The sequence below is a fragment of the Lygodium microphyllum genome, chromosome 26 (assembly GCF_053477565.2).
Source record: "Lygodium microphyllum isolate KBCC chromosome 26, Lygodium_microphyllum_v1.1.10, whole genome shotgun sequence".
In the NCBI taxonomy this organism is placed as follows: domain Eukaryota; kingdom Viridiplantae; phylum Streptophyta; class Polypodiopsida; order Schizaeales; family Lygodiaceae; genus Lygodium; species Lygodium microphyllum.
Window position 1 is genome coordinate 23149224 of NC_141160.1, and position 21194 is coordinate 23170417.

A 21194-nucleotide genomic window follows, 5' to 3' on the forward strand; every position below is an offset into this window, starting at 1 on the left:
TGGACAGGACACACTGGGACGGACTGTTCACACTGCACGTGTGACTCTGCTCAGGGTCACTTCAGACAGTGATCAACAGTGCATACAGTAACCTGTGTGCAGAGAGAGAGAGAGAGAGAGAGAGAGAGAGAGAGAGAGAGGCCTGCGTGGCTGGAGAGGAGAGAGAAGAGAGAGAGAGAGAGAGGAGGAAGTCAAGCGCGATGGTGGACGTTGCACCCCCGTGACCTAGCGACCAGGTTGTGGTCTCTGCGCAGCCGCTGAACCCAGACGTCTATACCTGCCGCTGCTGTGCCCTTCACCTGTACCTGCGCCTGTCTATACCTGCCGTTGCTGCGCCGTCACCGGTACCTGCGCCCGTCTCCGTCGACGGTACCTGCGCCCGTCTCCGTCGCCGGTACCTGCGCTCGTCTGTACCTGCGCCTGTCAAACTCTGCCCGTCGCCTGTACCTGCGCCCGTCTCCGTCGACACCCGACGTCTGCTCGCCAGATCCGCCGGTGGTCGCTGGCTCTGCGCCAGCAGAGCCAGCCTGTGGCGCCCTTCAACTCTGCCCCGTCGACGCCTGCCCTGTGCCTGAGCCCTTGATGCCTGCCCCGTCGACGTCTGACCTGTGCAGAGTGCTCCGCCTGTGGTCGACTGCTCTGCGTCAGCGTGCAGGGCTGACGCAGCTGCGTTGAAGCCTCACCTTTGTTTGACCCGTTACCCGGCGCCCCGGTTCATGTGCGCGTGTCTGTCCTGTTCTCCACAGGAGCCCCGTTGCAGTCCTGTTGCTGCAGCCGGGTGGTGCACTGATTTTGGGCGTCTCTCTCTCTCTGTGCAGGTCCCGCATGAGATTTCCGCAATCCCCATACAGTATTAGCTTTAGTAACCAGCCATTGATGATCTTTAATCAGAAGATGGTACACCTGATTAGCTGAGGCCTTTTCCATATTCAACCAACGTGCAAGGTCCCAGTCCTGCCAAGGACGATCCAAAGCAAGGGCAAGAAAGGGTTGCCTGCTCTGGAGCACTAACAAAAGCTGTTCCCATAAATCACGGTATCCACGAGGGATTCTGAAACGCCTCCTGGCTGATGATTGGTGGTCTTCCTCTTGCCTTGGCCCTTTCCAAGTGTCGAATCTCTAACGGCAATTGTTTCTTCTGCACCACTATTGTGGAATCGGCCCGTCATCAATTTATTTCTTACCCTCTCGCTAAGAATATCTGGTCGCTCTTGTCAGCGGTTTGGCGAGTTGTGGTTGGTTTCTCACTAAGCCCTTTCGATTGGGTTTTTGTATGGCCAAAATACCCCACACCGGCAAAGTTGCATATGAAGATCTTGTTCCACTTTCTTAGATACTGGGGATGTTGGCACAATTGGACCACTCGGAATGCCTTTCTTTTTGATTCGGCCTCTAATGTTCCAGGATACATTGCGAGGCTTAAAGGTCTCTTGCATTGGCAGATAGATCTCATTCGGCACTCTGACTTGCTCCCTCGGGAGGACTTACTTCCCTGGCATATGGCAATTTCCTCTGCATCTTTGCCATGACTTGTGTAACTCTTTTGTGGTTTCGTATTGAGATTTTACACACGATGGCTTAGAGCCATCGAGTATCTTGTAATCATGTAAACTTGTACCTTTTTTTGTAATTAATACAATTACCTTTTACGAAAAGAGAGAGAGAGAGAGAGAGCGTGAGCGTTATCCCGACAATATAGTATTCAAAATGCCTCCTTGTTTTGAGCTGAATTGCAGCATGTTCAATCCTTATTAGCTCATTCCTTGTCTCTGTGTCAAACTGGGGATTTCAATGATGACTTGCTCACATGCATTGAATGGCTCAAAGACTCCAATCTCTTTAGGAAGAGGAATATGCAAAATACAAACTATTGGCCAGAGCTGATGCTTTACATGATAACAATTGTCAAACTTACCAATTTTTTGCTCGTTTGCATCAGAAATATGCCCGAGAAAATATTGTGCGCTTAAAGGATGGGCAAGGTGATATGGTGACCGATCCTGCCTCTATTATTCGGATGACTGTTGACTTTTATAGGGCTTTGTTGGGTCTGCAAGAGATTCTTTCTGATGCTGTTCTCTTTGCTCGTACATATATTTGTGACCTGGTTCGTAATTAGGTCAAACCAGAATGAGTGAATTTAATGGAGGCTGATATTTTTGAAGATGAAGTGGAAGAAGCGTTGTCTCACTTGCCTCGAAGGAAAAGTCTAGGTTGGGATGGGCTTCCTAATGAGCTGTTTTCAGCCCATGTGCAATTGCTTAAGGACCCATTAACTCGCTTGTGTCAGCAGGTGTGGAACTTTGGTATGATGCCTTTGGATTGGAAGATTGCGGTCATTAGGTTGTTGCCCAAGGTTCCTTCTCCGACCTCTTTGAAACAATGGAGATCCATTTTTCTTATGGGATCATTATATAAAATCTTCTCCAAAATTATTGCCAACAGATTGTAGAAAGTTTTTCCGCACCTCATTCATCCACGTCAATATGGTTTTATTAAAGGTCGGAATATAATGCACAACATTTTGAATGTTTAGCTCAGAATTGACTATGCCAAAGCTTCTAGCCAGCAGGTTGTTATGCTTCAGCTAGATATTGAGAAGGCATTTGATCATGTTAGCTGGTCTTTCTTGCTGCAATTGATGTCCACAATGGGTTTTGGGCCACGTATGATTTCTCTGGTTGATACCATCAGTCAGGGTGTTGTGGCCTGTATTGCTCTTAATGGAGGGATTACGGAGGAAATTGCCTTGTCTTGGTCCCTTCGGCAAGGTTGACTCAGCCCTTTGTTGTTTGCTTTGGTAACTCACCCCATGCTCTCTTTATTGGATAAGTTGGCAGCTCAAGGTGAGATAGTTGGCTTAACTCTTCCTTGCGGTGACCAGCTTGTGGGTCAATATTTGGTAGATGATTCTTTTATGTTCCTTAAGGCGGATCATATTAATGTTAATTAGGCAATGGTGGCTTGGAATCCTTTTGCTTTGGCATCAGGTCTTCACATTAATACTTAGAAATCCACCCTTCTCTTCTATACGGAGAATGATCTGCATGCCTTGGGCTGGAATGGAATTGTGATCACAAGGGATAATATAACCAGACACTTGGAATATCCTATTGGTGTGGAGGTTGCTCCCTGTGCCTTGTTGGATTGGATGGCCTCTCGAATTCATGATAGGTTCATGTATTGGAAATCTCAGAGTTGGCCACTACATGTTAGACTAAAAGTCACTCAATGCATTATGATCAGTATGATCTCATTCTTTCTGCCATTGCTTCCTTAGACTAAGAAGTTCATTTTGGATTTGGTTTAGGCTATCAGATTTATGATTTGGGAAAAGAAAGGCAATCATTTGGGGCAAGTATGGATCTCATGGCAGCAAGTGACCACTCCGAAAAGGAATGGGGGTGCAGCTTTGCTAGATGTTAATTTGCATATGGCCGCTTTGAGGCTATCCCTATTGTAGAGTCTATGTATTCAGTGTCATCCTTGGTCAGGTATTGCGAAATTCTTCATAGAAAAAACTGGCATCTCTCATGGTAGCACGGTTATTCATGCTTCCTGGTGGCATGCGCTTAATTCGACAAGGCCTTTGAAGGTCTCCCAGCCTTTTCTCCTTTCTCACTTGATAGCTTCCTAGCAGGGGATGCTTTGTTTTGCAGTTTGGCGTCCCCCGGATATTCATAAAGAGGAAAATTCACTTCAAGAAGAAATATTGGCTTCCTCGAGGCGAGTGGCCCATAAAAAAGAAGTGTATCCATATCCGTATCGGGTTCAAGTGCAAAAAGGACCCCGTTGCCATCTTCTAGTGGTGGTGGGCAAAAGGGCTCCTTGCATGGTGCAAGCGTCCATGCAGGATTGCAGAGGCAGGCAATTGTAGAGGTAACTAGGAAACTCATACGCTTATTTATTCAGTGTGCTATCCCTTTCAATGTGGCCAGTATACATCAATGGAAGAAGACAATAAGGGCAGTAAGCCGCATAGGATGTATGTGGAAAGGCCCATCTATAGATGTATTACGCACACGGGAGCTTCGAAAGGATAAAGCATCCATAGAGGCTCAATTGGAGTCCTTGAAGGAGACATGGGTGAAATATGGATGCACAATATTATGTGATGGGTGGTCAGATATGTGCTGAAGGAATGCTTCCAATGTTTTGGTGTCTTCATGCAAAGGCACCATGTTTATTAAAACCATCAATGCCTCTGTCTCAGGTCTTACCATCACAGGAGCTTTCATTTGCGACACATGTGACAGATTATCATGGACGTAGGAGTCCAAAATGTGATGCATGTGGTGATAGATAATGGAAGAAATTGTGTGTCTATGGGACGTATGCTTGAGGAGTTTCCTAGCATAGTATGGACTCCATGTGTATCCCATTGCCTTGACTTGCTTGTTGAAGATGTTAGGCAAATATCTTGGGTGGATGACATTTTCAAGACGGAAACAAGCATGGTAAGATTTGTTAAGAAGAGGCCATCGACACATTTGCTGGACACTGTTTTAGATGTGGCCAATTGGGCCATTTTATTTCAGAATGTGATAGAAGCCCTGAGGTATTGCAACGTTCCTTGGATCCTGACATGGATATGCAAGAGCATCATCCCCAATAGATGGCGCAGTAGCAAGAAGTTGATCCTGTGCCTCTTGTCCTGCATGGACATGATGATGGAAAGAAGGATGTCCCCCAAGTTTGTATTGAGCGTGCATCGCTTTCGGTTGGTTAGAATTTGCCTCCTCAGGATGATTCTTGGGTCACTGTGGTTAGACGTAATGTTAGATATGAATCTCATTCGACTCCTGCTCACGCATCTCCACACCCTATTACTCAGACTTTTTAACGCAAAGGTAGGGGGTTTTATATGAAATCTCAATCTTCACGTGTTTTTGCAATCGGTGTGGATGATAAAAGGGCTTCTGATACTGCTTTGCGCTTTGACGCGTATGGGAGGCTTGTGCTTCCTTCAGGTTTTTTTCCATTATCAGTAACAACAGTTCTCTTCTCGTGCTTCGAATGCTAGTTTACAGAGGGCGGTTGTAGATATGATCCGTTGTGAGATGGAGAGATTTTAGGCAGCTAAAGCTACTGATGTTAAAGGGAAAGGGAAAGTGGTGATTCAATAGTTTTCTCTTTTGTGGTTTATCATGAGTCTTGCTTTATGGAATGTTAAAGGTATTTTTTCGGGTAGTAAGTAGTATCGGTTGTGGAAAGTTGTGCTGGTTCGAAATTGGAATGTTTTTTGTGCTGTGGAGCACAAATAACATGCTTTGGCAGGATCCTCTTATGTATTTCAAGGATTATACAAATTTTTTTAGTGGTCTGGTTCCACATAAATTTGGAGTTATGTTGGTTGTTAGATCATCCTTGCAACCATCCTTGGTTTCTCAAGACCCTTTTGGCAGATTTTTGATGTTGGAAATCCTATATGAGGAAGAGGTTTTGTGGTTAGTGGGCATGTATGCTCCATCTACTGCTCGGGAACACCGTCAACTTTGGGATGACTTGCATTGCCTTGCGATGGCTCGTCAAGGTTTTGTTATGGGAGATTTTAATGCACGTGTTTTTGCGGATCAGGCGACTTCACCGCACTCGATCATGGATGGTCTTGAGTGGCAGGCTTGGGACGCTCTGGCAACTGTGTCTTTGAAACAGGACATGTGGTCTTGGATGCATCCTTCATAGTCTGGATATACTTATCATTCCCTTCAGCATCCAAACACTTGGCCCAGACTTGATAGGATCTACATTTGTCAGAGTGATTCTTTTCTTCTTGCAGTCATTGATATGTGGGTGGAAGGATAGCATGTTTTGTCAGATCACTATCCTTTGGTTTTGGATTTGACCCACAAACCTGTTTATGCCTTTAAGGCTCTCCTTGCTTGTTTGCCTCTACGTTTCAACCAATCTTTTCTGCTGCAAAATCAGTTTTTAGAATGTATTCAGCAATTGATTGCTTCTTTTAACCCAAGGGTCCTATTTGGAGGGATGGAAGCATGGGCTGTTTTAGGGATAATGTAGGAGTGTTGTCCCAACAGTATGGTATTCAACATGCTTCCTCTTTATGAGCTGAATTGCAGCACGGGCAATCTTTGTTAGTCCACTCGTTTTGTCTTTGTAGTATCAGTCAGGGGATACTATTGATGACTTGCTCACATGCATTGAATGGTTGAAATGTAGAGTAATCTCTTCAAGTGGAGGAATATGCTAAATACAAATTGCTGGCCTGAGCGAAAGCTTTGCATAATAATAACTGCTAATCTCATCAGTTTTTTGCTTGTTTACGCCAAAAATACACTCGGAAAAATTTGGTTTGTTTGAACAAGGTGTTATGGGACTAATCCTGCTTCCATCATTCAAATGTGCGTTGACTTTTATAAATCTTTGTTGGGTCCACAAGAGATTCTTTCTAACGCTGTTCACTTTGCTCGTCGATACATTTGTGATTTGGTTAGTAATCAGGTTGAGCCAAAATGGGTTGATTTGATGGAGGCTGATATTTTAGAGAATGAAGTGAAGGATGTGTTGTCCCATTTACCATGAAGGAGAAGCCTTGGCTGGGATGGGCTTCCTAATGAGCTGTTTTCAGCCCATGTTGAGCAACTTAAGGACCCATTAACTCGCCTGTGTCAGCAAGTGTGGAATTCTGGTAGGATACCTTCAGACTGGAAGATTGCTGTCATTCGGATATTGCCTAAGGTTCCCTCTCTGACATCTTTGAAACAATGGAGATTCATTTCTGTTATGGGTTCTTTGTATAAAATCTTCTCTAAAATCATTGCCAATAGATTGCAAAAAGTATCATTGTACTTGGTTCATCCACATCAATTAAGGGTTGAAATATAATGCATAACATTTTGAAATATCAATTGGGGATTGATTATGCCAAAGCCTCAGGCTAGTAGGTTGTTATGCTTCAACTTGATCTTGAAAAGATATTTGATCATGTCAGCTGGTCTTTCTTGCGGTAGCTAATGTCGACCATGGGATTTGGTCCTCACATGATTTCTTTTGTTGATACCATTAGTTAGGGTGTTGTGGCTCGTATTGCACTTAATGGAGGGATCACAGATGCAATTGCCTTGTCTCGGTCTCTTCGGCAAGGCTGCCCTCTCAGCCCTTTGCTATTTGCTTTGGTCACTCACCCGATGCTCTCATTGTTGGATAAGTTGATTGATTAAGGAGAGATTGTTGGTTTTTCTCTCCTAGTGGCCCATATTCTGGGTCAATCTTTGGCGAATGATTCCTTTATGTTTCTTAAGGCTGATCGCACTAATGTTAATCGGGCAATGGTTGCGTGGAATCTTTTCTCTTTAGCATCCAGACTTCATATTAATGCTTAGAAATCTACACAGCTTTCTTGTACGGAGAATGATTGGCAGGCTTTGGGTTGGCATGGAGTTGTGATTTCTAAAGGAGATATAACTCAACACTTGGGTTATCCTATTGGTGTGGATGTAACTCTCTGTGCCTTGCTTGATTGGATGTCATCCCGTATTCATGATTGGTTCATGTATTGGACATCTCAAGGCTGGCCTCTTCATATGAGACTTAAAGTTGCTCAATGCATCATGATTAGTAAGATCTCATTTTTTTTGCCATTGCTTCCTTGGACTAAGAAGTCTCTTTTGGAATAGGTTTAGCCTATTCAATTCATGTTGTGGTAAAAGAAAGGGAATCATTTGGGCCAAGTGTGGATTTCATGGCAGCATGTGACTACTCCTAAAAGGATGGGAGGAGCAGCTTTATTCGATGTTAATTTGGATATGGCTACTTTGAGACTAGCACTTTTGCAGGCACTATCTGTAGAGAGTCATCCTTGGTCAGATATTGCAAAATTTTTCATAGAAAAGATTGGCATCTCTCATGGTAGCATGGTTATTCAAGTTTCTTGGTGGCATGTGCTTAATTCCACGAGGCCTGTTAAGGTCTCCCAGTCTTTTCTCCTTTCTCATTTGATTGCATCTTGGCAGGAGATGTTATGTTTTGCAGTTTGGCACCCTCCTGATTTTCGTAAGGAGGAGAATTCGGTGCAAGGAGAAGTGCTGGCTATCTCTAGGTTGTTGGATTGGCCTGATAAAGATTTGCAGCAAGACAAGTTTAATTGGATGGCTTGTTTGGGGTTGCAGATAGTCCATGATGGTGTCATTCCTAGGCAGCCCGTCTTTATTCTTTCCGGCATATTCATCAACACTTTCGGGTGCCTCGAGGATATCATGACATTTGGTCATCCATACAGGACATGCTTCTGAGGTTCTCTCCTTTGCTTGCTTTACAACCATCGTCTCCATGGCGAGGTTGGATGTAAGTGTTTCTTGATGATTTCAAAAATGGTTAGCTAGCCAGATATATCATCAGATGGTTGAGGCCAAGAGATGGGTCACTGGAAAGGCTGATAAATTATGGCATATTTGGACAGCAAAAAGAAGTGGTAGGAAAGATTCATCCAACTCTGGAAGTCAAAGGTTCCTTATCAAGGTAAAGTGTTGATGTGGAGGTTGCTTATTGGGGGTCTTCCAACTAGGGACATGTTGCATGCTCGCAAGATCTCCGGTGGTCGTTGTGTATTTTGCTCTACATGTGATGAGACATTGCTTCATCTCTTTGTCTCTTGCCCTGTTGCTCGACAAATTTGGAGTTTTGTTTCTCATGTGGTCCTCGATGACTCAGCAGCAGATCAGCTCGTTCGTGGATTGTGAGAAGGATGACTTCTATGTCTACTTTGCATTCAGATTATTCCTGCCTCTTCCATTTCTTGGTAATCAACTATGCCTGGTATTTATCCGATGTGCCGTCGCTGTGGTTCTTGGTCTTGAAGATCCATTTATATCCAATCACCCTTCAAAGGGTGGCACAAGCTGCCAAGTGCCATTCCGCTCGGTGCCTCTGTTGGGTTGTTGCATGACAGGAAAGGAGGGTTTGCTAGTACATGAGTACGTCCTGGAAGGTGTGGCAACTTAGATAAGAGTGATGCTTTGGTGTTATCTTGCTTGAGCTCTTCAGCATCCTAATAGTATCCATACTTTGCTGCTTTCTACATTCTCTTATGAATGTGATGAAGGGTAGGAAATGGGGCAGACCCACCTTTCCGTTACTAATTATTTGAAAAAATAGACAAAACTATTGCTGTAATCAGCATCGTTAGAAAATAACAGAACTCTCAATCAGAAATAGCCTTGAACTCCTAACTCCATGGCCTCACCAATGGTCGAATTGTGATGCCTCTCTAACTAATGTCGATTCTCGATCTTGCATAGCATAGGTCATCAACCCGTGATTGGTACATACAAGCTCCCCTAAATGTGCTTGGTTCTTGTGAGATCGTTGTGGGCCATCTTGTGGTTACCACTCCTTGGGAAGTCTTTCAATCCTTGCATCATGGAGTGTATCACATGTCCAATGAAGAGGTGGCTGATGCTCCCCCTAATGCTTTGCTTCTGCTGAAGTCTCTGAAAGATCCACTAGCGGGGAATCCAATGGTAAAGCAATCACCTTGGTACCAGGTCTTTAGATGCTGTAGGCTCCATATGTGCTGGCTTAAGTGCCAATTGTCACTAGGATCTCCAAGAACAGGGTGCTTCTCAGCCCCCTTTGCAGCTCGAATCTCAATGAATTGAAGATTATGGCTCGTGTAAACATCTCTGCAGACACGATCATAGATACAGCATCCAATTGGGAATTATAGCCCACGAACACGTGCTTCTTGGAATTGAGCTCAAATTTTTCACGATTCTTTCTTAGAATGTGGACATAGGCATCACATCCAAAAGCCCTAAAATAAAACACACCAGCATAGTCCAAAATAAACCTCAAATGATGGCCATGTAGTGTTTGTCGACGCTCCATCATTGTCTATGCTATCTTGATCATGGTCTTGTTCTTCCGATTCAAAACACCATTTTCTTGGGGAGTATTGGTGTTAGCATATTCTTGTTGAATCCCTCGCTTAAATCATTATATTTTCCTCCATCGGTTGATGGTTTTCGTCTAAGTGTCAGGTCTATATTTTGTTTGCAAGCCTGAGACATAGGACCAGTTTATAGAGTGGGTCTTTGAGGTGGAAACCAGAATAGCTAGACAGGCCAGGAGGATCCATTGTGACAATGAAGGAGAGTTTACTTTGCGTGAGTTTGAGCAATCTTGTAGGGATAGAGGCATGAAGCAATAGTTCTCTTTGCCTTATATGCCCCAGCATAATGGGATGGTGAGTGGAAGAACTGGACCGCTACGGAGATGGCTTGATCTATGTTGTACAGAAGATGGTATTCTTTTTGTGTAGAGGCTGTTTCAACTGCAGTGTAATCATCAACCAGCAACCCACATCAGCCCTTGAGGATTTTATTGTAGAGGAGGCTTTTATAGGTGTGAGGTCTAACCTTTCTCATCTTCTTGTCTTTGGTTGTGATACTTTTGTTCATGTTCCAGATGTGAAGTGGAAGAGGTTGGACTTCAAGTCCAAGAAGTATATCTTTGTTGTTTAGGACACTTCTTTCAAGGCGTGTTGTCTTTGGGATCCCAAATCACATTCCATCGTCCTCAGTCAGGATGTGACCTTTGATGAGTTCCCTTTGAGCCTTCTACTTATCCTTCTCGTAAAATATGGTGCCCCATTTTTTGCAAGATGGATCATCGTCCTCATGAGCATGGCCATCCCTACCAATCTTTTCCCATGTCCAGCAGTGCTCCCTAGTCCTCTCCTTTGCTTGTTCCTTAGTATCTTAGGCCCCCTTGGTGCCACACACTCCACCACATGCACCTACTTCACCTTCTTCACCACATATTATGGATAGTCCACTTGTGGATTGTAGATTTCCCCTTTGGTATGATCAGCTCCTTGGAGTTTTCAAAGTTACCAAGATTCTATAGACATTAGTAGGGCCTCATTGCTCTCTTGGGGTTGTGGTGTGTTGAGACTTCCTATGACATCTAGCTTTCAACTTCTCCTCCCTCGAGTTTCAAAGGCCTTCCATAAGTCATGGAGGAGGAGGAGCTTGAATGTATTGATTGAATGATAGGAGGAGGTTACTATGGATGAACAAATGGAACTCTTGAGGACTGAACAGAAGACCAAATGGCGCTTACAAAATATACAACACAGCTTGACAGTCACTTGAAAGACTCATCAATGATAGTAGGTTGATTTCATAGGAATTAAATCACCAAGATTCCATAGACATTAGTAGGGCCTCATTGCTCTCTTGGGGTTGTGGTGTGTTGAGACTTCCTATGACATCTAGCTTTAACTTCTCCTCCCTCGAGTTTCAAAGGCCTTCCATAAGTCATGGAGGAGGAGGAGCTTGAATGTATTGATTGAATCATAGGAGGAAGTTACTATGGATGAACAAATGGAACTCTGAGGACCGAACAGAAGACCAAATGGCACTTACAAAATATAAAACACAGCTTGACAGTCACTTGAAAGACTCATCAATGATAGTAGGTTGATTTCATAGGAATTAAATCACTAAAGCATAAGAACTGAATTCACTAAAGTATTACTTTGGCATCTAAAACCACATGTGCTTATACCCCATGTAAAGAATACTCATTGTGCTTAAAAGTTGTAATTAGTTATTAGAAAGTGCTAAGTAGACCCTTGTAAAATACTGAAGCCAAAACCCCTCTCAAACTATTTGATCCACATAACAATAAAAGAAGCTCCATGTTGATCTCATGGAAGAAATAAGAACATGGCAAAAGGTAGAGGTTGATTGTATACTCCTCAAGCATGACTTTACACGTCCAACCATGTCAAGGAAAATGTTTTGCCTTGCATAGTTCCTTGAAGGAGGCTTCACACAATGCTAGAATTCTCCCACAAAAGGGGCATCATCTAAGAAAAACTTTTTATTAAAGACAAGTGCGAATCCTCCTTGATGATATTTTGATGTGAGTCCCTCTGGTCATGACTTTGTTTTTCGGTTGAAACTTGAAAACCATACAAATTCAAAAACAAAAATACATATTCAGCTCCATGTGATTGGATTATATAATTGTTATGTGTTTCTAAAATAAATGTTAAGTTGCATGCCATGCTTTGGGACACTCAATTTTTCCCTTGCTCAGATTAATGAAGCAAACCCTCCAAGCATAGTATTAGAGGATGGATGCATTCATTCTTTCACAGGGATTCATCTGTAGCCAATTGATTGGGAACCTCTATCTGCATTCAATTGATACTCTTTTGTTCATTGTAGGAGGTTCTTTGCAGTTTGAAGCCAGCTCCTCAAGCATGGTATTAGAGGATTGATTGATTAATTCTTGCATAGGGATTCATCCATAGCCAGCTGGATGCGAACCTCTATCTGCATTCAGCTGATATTCTTTTGTGCTTCATCATGATGTGTGTGGATGAATCAATTATCATAGGGTCTCATACAAACAAGGATATCATGGAGCAACTTCCCGTACCTTTGAGATGACTAGATCTGTTACATTATGTCTTGGGCATGGAGATTTCTGTGATGAGCAGTGTAATTTTCCATCTCACTTAGTACTAGTAGGAGATCCTTTTTACATTTGGCATGACCAAGTATACCCTTGTGGCTACACCCATGGATCCTATTCAGCTTGTGGATGGCTCGAAGTTCTGGATGCTACCCATTATTGAAGTTGGCTGGGTCCCTCCTATGACTGCCAATAGTAGGCTAGATATCTCCTATTTTGTCAGCATACTTAGCCAGCTTTCCATAGCTCCTAGGCAATCCCATTTCCAAAATTAGCGTGAGGTGCTTCAGTATCCTAGAGGTACCATTTCTCTTGGCATTGAGTTTCACCAAGGTATCACTTTTAAGGGGTATTAGATTTAGATTGGGCCAGCGATAGTGACACTAGGCAGTCACTTGGAGGCTTTTTCTTCTCTTTTGGCTTAGGACCATTCGTTGGTGCAGCTAGAGGCAACCTATGATTGCAAGATCTTCAGCAGAGATGGAGTACCAAGTTGCTATGTTGCTAGCCTTGAGGTCATGTATCTTCACCAGCTTCTTGGGAGTTACACTCCCAAGATGAATTGACCATTGTCTTCTACATGAGCTAGAGTGCCATGGACCTTGATCGGAACCTGGTCTTCCATTGAGGACCAAGTATGCTGGGGTTTACACATCTTGTTCATGAGGAGATCGAGCAGGAAGTTCTCTGAATGAAGTCTATTTTCGCAAGACAATGCCATGGATGTCCTCACCAAGGCTTTACACATCACAAACATTGGAGATCTTTTGTATCAAGTTGGCATTGCACCTTGTAATTGCACTTATTCATTGGTCAGAGGGGGACCATGCTTTGCCCCTTATTACATTGTACATATTTTGTGTCTGCCTCCCCAACTCTTTTTGGGTTCTTCTTCCCCAACATGTTGTTGAGAGGGGAGATGTCGAGTTTTAGTGTGTCCAACTTCCATATCGGGCATCCACTGGATACACTTACAGTTCTTAGAACATTTGCCAGTCACTTATTCCACATCAGCCCATTTCTAGCATCCACATGATTAGGTCCGCTGTATTCTTGGTTGTTGCCTATTTAATATTCATTTACTCGCGCTTGTACATCATTCTGTTCAGTCATTTGGTATGCTTGGGGCTCATTGCCTTTGGCTTTCTCAATCTTTGCCCTTGTTGCCTTATTTCTTTTTCTTGTTTGCTTCATCTTTGTTGCACCTTTGTTTCCAATTGCTTATTCCTCATTTCCTATTGCCATAGTATGTATGGAAGAGTTGCACAACCCTTAGGCTTGCTGCTTAGAGCTTGTCAGCAAGTGTGTGGCTGTTTTGTAGTGCTTTTCAAGTTGCCGACATATTGCTTTTTGTGCTCTTTGGTTGTATATCCGTGTTATCTACAGAGTGTGGATGCTTTTACGGCATTGTGTTGTTGCTGTCCTTTCATTCAGCATGATCAGCACTGATTTCATTTTGGAGGTATCTTGTAGTTTGCAGCTGATATAACCACCCTATGGTAGATAGGGGGCGAGAATTGAATAGTGGGAGTCGTGCAATCGCCATTGAGATTGTGTGATTCCATGTATAGAGCTTGATTGTTCCTGTTATCATGCTTTAATTAAAAAGACTTGCAAGAGGTGCACTCAAGTCCCTCGGTGTGGTGGTGCAGGACTCTAGGTCACAATGTCTCTATATTGTTCCAAATTTTAGCTGTGTTTATGCTTCCTATTAAAGTTCAAAAAATTAGGCCTTAAAATATAAGCCAATTTATTTGTCTATCATATAGCCCCCAAAAGAAAATCCTAGAGCTGCTACTTTAATTAAACCAAAAGTTGAGAGTTTTTGGTAGGATAATTAGCCCAAAAAGCTCTATAGAGAAGAAACGAGGGACAAGGCCATTTTCATCCCACAAAGTCAAACTAACTGTCTGCCATATTGCTATCATGCCAACACTTTGTGTCACTATTGCTATTGCTATCCATTGTTGAGCTAAAAATGCATTAGCTTTACTTAAACAACCCCAAAACATACTTTATTAATGAATCAAACTTGTTCTTTAAACAGAAATGCATTCCTAGAGAGTGTCTGTGTCCCATAAGCACAATCTCCAGCTTAGTAGTGCCCTGGCGCCTTCTTCCAACCATTGTCAGGCATCTCCTTCCAGGCTACGTTTGGCCTCCAATTGCCATTGCCAGCCTCTCCACCATCATCTTCTTGCTTGCGTTTGCACTCATCAGGAGCTGCCTGACATCATCACATGCTTCTGTAGCAGCAGTCGCCTCTGTCTCCAGCAACCTCTGGTATCAACGTTTTGCAGATTGCTCTTTCTTCATAGTTCGATTGGTGGTCACAGACTTTGGATCTGTCTTCGGTGGACGTTACTCTCTGTTACACTGCTCTGCCCTTGAGTATATGTATACTCTTATATTCATTTGCAGTATTCATTCACTTCAAAGTTGTGTTCTTCTCTCGCTTCTTCTGTTTGTGTTTGAGTTTTTGTATTTGAGTTTTGAGTTTTGCATTTAGGGTTTGAGTTTTGCTTTCTGTGTCTATGTTTGTCTCTTTGCGTTTTTGTTGTGGTCATACACTCCATGTTTCCTCAGTGCAAACCCTAGCAGTTTTATTCACATGGTATCAAAGCCGGTGCTCTTGTAAAGAGTATCTTGCGGATATTGTGGAGAGCTAGTCTTTGTGCGAGACACACAATACGGCTCGTAACTGAATCGCAATATTCTAGACACCTTCTCCAGTTCCTATGATGCCCTATCAGGCTTCTCCATCACTGGAGGCCTTGAGACGGCATTATGGACTTCGTGAGGAGGATGACACTCCACTTTCACCTTCACCTTCTTTTTCTACTCCTATTCCAGATTTCACTAACATGATAGAGGACTTTGAGGAGTACTATCGCAACAAGTACGGTAATGTTTACACCCCTCCTACAAGCTTTGCTACCACATTTGGACCGGTTGGTGAGGCTGGCCACCTCTCCGATCATGGAGGACATATGGCATTTGGAGCATGCGGCGATCCATCTTCATCATTTCAGCTAGGTCCACTGTCAAGTTCGTACAACCCTTTTGAGGTGAATGAATCAAAACCCTCGCCTGTTTCTTCATTTGAGGTGTAGGATCTAGATGGCTTTGTGTATGTGAACTTTAATAGAGGAGGCTCACGAAGCAGAAGGAAATCAGGTACATCTATAGCTTCTGTTTCATTTGAGCATGTAACACACACTTCTCACTTTCCTCTCATCCTACCCTCTTCTACCTCCACCCTTGATCATCTCTCTTCATCCTTTCAAACTCTCGGATTACACTCCACATCCACTTCACACACACTAGGGGTTGGATCTTCCATCTCCACTTCTAGCACCTTCTCCTTCTCTAACCCATTCTCTATCTCTTTGCGCCATGGTACTTCGTTAGGGGGAATGCCATCCTTTAACACAATGCCTCTCACCTTTCCGCAAATGAGCACACCCATAGCACTTGGGACAGCTGTGATGGGCATCCCCTTACTACCCCCAAATTCACCTCTCACATGATGACTCAGACGCAGGGGATTCCATTCTCGGCTTATGGTGTGTCACCCCACTTACCTTGGGTTACACCTATGCAGGAATTTCCATCTTCTACTCCACATATTCCCATCCCACCTCCACCATGGGCTACTTATACGGCTACCACGCCCATGCCTATTCAGCCCATCCTTACTTATGGATCCACCTTGCATACTACCCGCATGCTTGGTGGACACTCTGGGGCCCATTCCCAAGTGCACTCTACTTCCCCATCTTACCCCCATTACACTTTTTCACACTATCCATCTCTGAGCACTACCACCCCTGTTGCAATGGCCAAGAATGCCTTCATGGATAAGACTTGTTTTGATGGGTCGAATTTCACCACTTGGTCAAATTTCATGCAACAAGTGCATGAGTCTTAGGGCCTTTGAAACCTCGTCATTGGTCTAGAGCCTATGCCGAACCCTCAACTAGCTCACCTTGACTACATCCGTCAATGGAGAGTTCGCAATGCCACAACCAATGTTGAGCTGATGCAGGGATTGCTTCTTGAGTTTCACTCTCAATTACAGCACTTTCCGCTCGCGTCAGAGCATTGGAGTCACCTTCTCGACCGCTATGCGGCTCGAGATTGTACTTGGCATATAAATCTTGACTTTGAGCTTCAAGAGTTCTCTATTAAGGAAGGGGATGATCTAATAGTCAAGCTGGCTGAATATAGGTAGTTACTCGTTGAGTTCGCCACTACTGGCTCTCCAAACCCAGACGATGATCAAGTTGCATTCCTCTTGAATAAGTTGTCCAAAACATACTTCAATTTCATTTAGCACATCATCTCATAGCCTCGATTGGCAACCTTCTACGAGTTTGAGTGTCAGTTCTTACGTTACGCGAGGCTGCATGATCAAGTCCATAAGAAATCCTCATCATAGCCTTATTCAGAGCAGAGGAGGTTGATTGTCTCGTCTTTGGGAGGGAAAACCAATGGTGGCAAGAACTCGCAAGATGCGAAGGCAAGCCAATCAAAGGGTGACTCCTCTTCCTGAGATAATGAACCCAAAGAATCTAGACCTATCTGGCGGCAACTCCCTAAGAAAAACCGGTTTTGCACACACTGCTGCCAGAGAATAGGCCATGTGGGCAAGGAGTGTCGCTCCTAGGCCCAAGGTCTTCCACCTAAAAAGCCTCAGCAAACTGTTATACGACTGCACAGTCCAGTGGGGCTACGCCTTCCGTTCTTGCTTCATGTGCTTCTTCAATACCCATTGTTGCTGCTAGACATCCATTCTTAACTCTTCTGCTGCATTTACTCACACACATACATATTCATTGCATTGTCTTTTCAGTTAGATTTTCTCTGTGTTATGTTTTGCTTTGGAGCATCTCACCACTGACCTCTATGTTTGTAGATTCTTCTCTCTTTTGCAGGGTTTTGTCTTTCAATGTAGGGCTAACTTGCAGATTGCTTTGGTGCTACCTGGGCTAGAGCCATGGGGATGTGCACTGTTCCTTTCATGGTTTCATCATCCTAAGAGTGCTTATTCTTCTTCCAGCATGAAGGTTTTCCCTGCCGAGGCGGATCGTGCAACATCTCTCTCAGTGCTATCATGGCGGCGACTTCTACCTTGCTTTTCGAGGGGGGTGCTTCATCCACTTCATCTTCTTCATCTTCTTCCATTCCTTATGGTTCTCAATACCACACGAAGACCGACATCAAGCTCCTCTTCCTTCTTTGGCATCTACATCTAGGTTGAGAGGGGGTTCCTACCCTTCTTGGTATTCTATAGGCTTCAGCACTGTCTTCGACATCGGCTTCTCCCTCATGTTGTACCTTCCCCTTTGCATTGCATAATTTCATTATCTTTGTACTAGGGCGCTTGGGTAAGTGAACAATTTTCCCACGAGGGACACTGTCCAAGTGGCACCTGCTGTATGAGCATTCTTCGGCATGTAGCATACTTTGCATCTCATTGTGTAGATAACCACTTGAGTGGATCCTAAGGTGTTTCCACCGGCAGCTGTTGACACCACACCATCATACTCTCTCATCATATTTTCCTTCATCATCGACACCCAGTGATGGTAGGGATAGTATGCTTGTTTTGTGAAGGTCTTGGGTTTGACCATCCTTTTTTTTAAACTCTCCCGTCAGGGGCATGGATACTCAATAGGATGAAAACTTATGTGAAACCCTCACTTAAATGTTAACTTCCTCACACCTAAAAAGCCTTTTTAAAAGAAAAAAAGTCCATAGCTGATTCCATCCCCTTTTGTAGGGCTTGGCAGGCCACTGGGCAGCCGACGTACACCCTTTGTTCCATGCCCTGTCCTCTTTGGGGCCTAGGAGTGCCTTGGTGCCTTCTTCCAGCTGTTGTTGGCATCTCCTTCCAGGCTGCGTTTTGGCCTCCAGTTGCCATCGCCAGCCTCTCCACCATCATCTTCTTGCTTACGTTTGCACTCATCTGGAGCCGCGTGAGATCACCACACCCTTTTGCAGCTGTCGCCTCTGGTGTCAGCGTTTTGCAGATTCCACTCTCTTCACAATTCGACTGGTGGTCACAAACTTTGGATCCGTCTCCGGTGGTGGATGTCACTCTCCGACACACTGCTCTGCTTTTGAGTATATGTAGACTCTTACATTCATTTGTAGTATTCATTCACTTCAGAGTTGTGTTCTCTCCCTTCTTCTGTTTGTGTTTGAGTTTCTGTGTTTGAGTTTTGAGTTTTGCATTTAGGGTTTGAGTTTTGCTTTTTGTGTTTGTGTTTGTCTCTTTGTGTTTGTGTTGTGGTCGTACACTCTGTGTTTCCTCAGTGCAAACCCTAGCAATTTTCTTCACATCCATCTTTACATCTTCCATGCATACTCACAGGAAATGGCTGTTTCCTAGCCCTTTCACTAGGAAACTCCATTTCCTATGAGTTCCTGTTGGGTTTCTATTTCGACCATTTCCTAGTGCTAGTCCAAGTATCACCCAAAGGCTTCTTTCATCTAGTGCTTGTTTGTTGATTTTCTCACTACCTTTGGGAAATTATGCAATCATGCTTCCTCAAATTCTCGGTTCACATTTTGAAAAGAAAAACTATATATGTTTACCACTTTCTAATCATTTTCCAGCTGTTCTTTTTGCTAGTCTTTGGGTGTTTTCATTGCAGGGTTGGCCATTGCCCTTGCCATTTTTGTTGCATGTGCCATGCTTCTATGACCAGCTACGAGGACATGAGCTGCTGCTTCTAGCCAAAACAGAGCATGTGCTGCCCCAAGCGACCTTGTCCAGCCAAAGGCGAGGCTGCTGCTGTCCAAACCGCAGCATATGCTGCATTGACTTTGCTGCCTGCCTTTGATTTTGCTGTCATGCTGCTGCCCACATATGAATGCAGCACTTTGCTATTTAGGGATTGACCTTACTGCAGCCATGACATCATCTGCTTGCGCCTTAGACCTGCACATATTACACACCTAAAATGCAAGTGCTGCAACATTCTCATGCTTCTAAGTTCTAGGAGGTGACACTGCCTACACAGAGCTGGGCTTCATTAGATGGTGCTTGCCTGCTTATATTTGAGATCTGTTCAAGTATGATACATCCTCCAACTGTTCATGGCATCATTGACTCCTCCATCAGTTCCCCTGCAGTCCGCTTGTAGAGAAATAGAGATACCTTTCTTGATCATTTACTGCGTTATTTCATTCCATCTCTATGAGTATAAATTTGTTAGTTGTGTAGACCTTGTGTTCTCACTTACAGTGCTAGAGCTTCAATCCTTGTACTACATCTATCAGATGCTGGCTGGGTACTTTCCGATTGAGATTTGGGAAAACATGTTGCATGGTGTCTGCTGTAATATAACTGTCCTGTGACACCCGTCAGCTTCTCTCTGCCTACAATTTCTTTTAGAGTGCGACTGGTGCCTGTAGCAGGGCCGATCTACACAGACTGGACATGCAGGAGCTGGATGCAAACATGCAGCTGTGGGAGTAAACCAGACACAAAGGGCTATTGGCCAACTTCATTCCCAACTAATGGCTATGACAGTCTGGCATCCACCCAAATGGTAAATTTGGACATGTCCTAGAAACCCTAGTTTCTAACAGAAATTTGTGGAAGTTGAGATATCATGTGCCTTGGAAGCACAGTCAAGTAGGCATTCCATTCAAGCAGCTTTATTTGGATAATATAGATTTATTGACATCTTGTTCAGGAGAGACTCATCTTGCAATAACATTTATAAATGATTTTTTTCAGGAAACCTATAAAATCTAGCTGCAAATATTGTGTGTGCACTTATAGGCACTCGATTTACTAGCTTTTATGTGGAGCAAGGTTCATTTTGGGCACAATGGAAGGTTCCAAAAGGTTATTTTAAACAATAGGGAATATCGCTACAGGGGTTCAGCATGGTGATTGCACAACGCAAAGAGAGAGCATTCCTTGTTTCCTTTGGTGGCAAAAGACCTGGGCCAGCAAATGAGGTTCATTCTCACCCTGCTAATGATTGCTGAGTTTCTTTTCCTCAAATCTTAAATTCTGCCAAATATGTAATTTACCTTTACTACCTCTGCACCTTTTAGTATGTATACATAGAATTTGAAAATGTTCCAAATTTGAAGGTAGAGGTGCTTCATATCTCAGCTACTGACCATGCACGCTCGAAAAGCCCTGCATCACATGCCAGAGGGAATTCTAGGAGCACGACAGACCTGACAAAGCACAGTTCCCTTGCAACCCATGACTATTTGGTATATGGGTGCTTTAGCCTTGTGCAGTGTTCTTAATTATCAGAGACTTGGTTCATTTGAAGTATGTTATTCTGCCCAATCATGTACCAGTGTAACCTACTTTGCCTCAGATTGCTGATGACTCAGGTGTGATTCCACTGAGGAAAAAATTTCTTAATGCTGAGAAAACTGCCTCAATGGCTGTGGAGAAGAACAAAGCCAAAGCCAAAGCTAATAAAGCCGATGAGCTTCCAAGGAGTCAAACTGAGGTTGGGTTATGTGACCTGTTATCTGTTTCTCGTTTTCTTTTTTTGGCTGATCAAATGCTGAATATTGTGTGGTCTTTGCACATGAATCTCTGTTTCGAGATAAGGAATTTGCTCTGTACATTTTAAATAACATCATGCATACAAGTTTAGGCAAAGCAGCATTCAACAAACACGTACAAGTTATTTCTAGGCTCATCTTATAAACTTGATCTCTAATCTTTGTCATGTTAGCAGTAAGGATTTGTCTTTGTG

General features: G+C 43.6%; 1 protein-coding gene across 5 annotated transcripts in view; it reads left to right on the forward strand.

The window, feature by feature from the left end:
* LOC148013048 (Galactose oxidase/kelch repeat superfamily protein) overlaps positions 1–21194 on the forward strand; it is a 97978-nt gene that overhangs the window by 61407 nt on the left and 15377 nt on the right. For 2 of the 5 annotated variants that reach the window (XR_015688791.1, XM_087667447.1), the window contains exons 11-13: positions 20329–20427; positions 20566–20694; positions 20805–20942. Coding sequence is in view for 4 of the 5 variants with exons in the window: in XM_087667447.1 (XP_087523573.1) it covers positions 20329–20427; positions 20566–20694; positions 20805–20942 (366 nt within the window). In the remaining variant the exon portion in view is untranslated. The remainder of the gene's footprint in view (positions 1–20328; positions 20428–20565; positions 20695–20804; positions 20943–21194) is intronic. The other 3 variants (XM_087667448.1, XM_087667449.1, XM_087667450.1) reach the window with 3 other exon arrangements.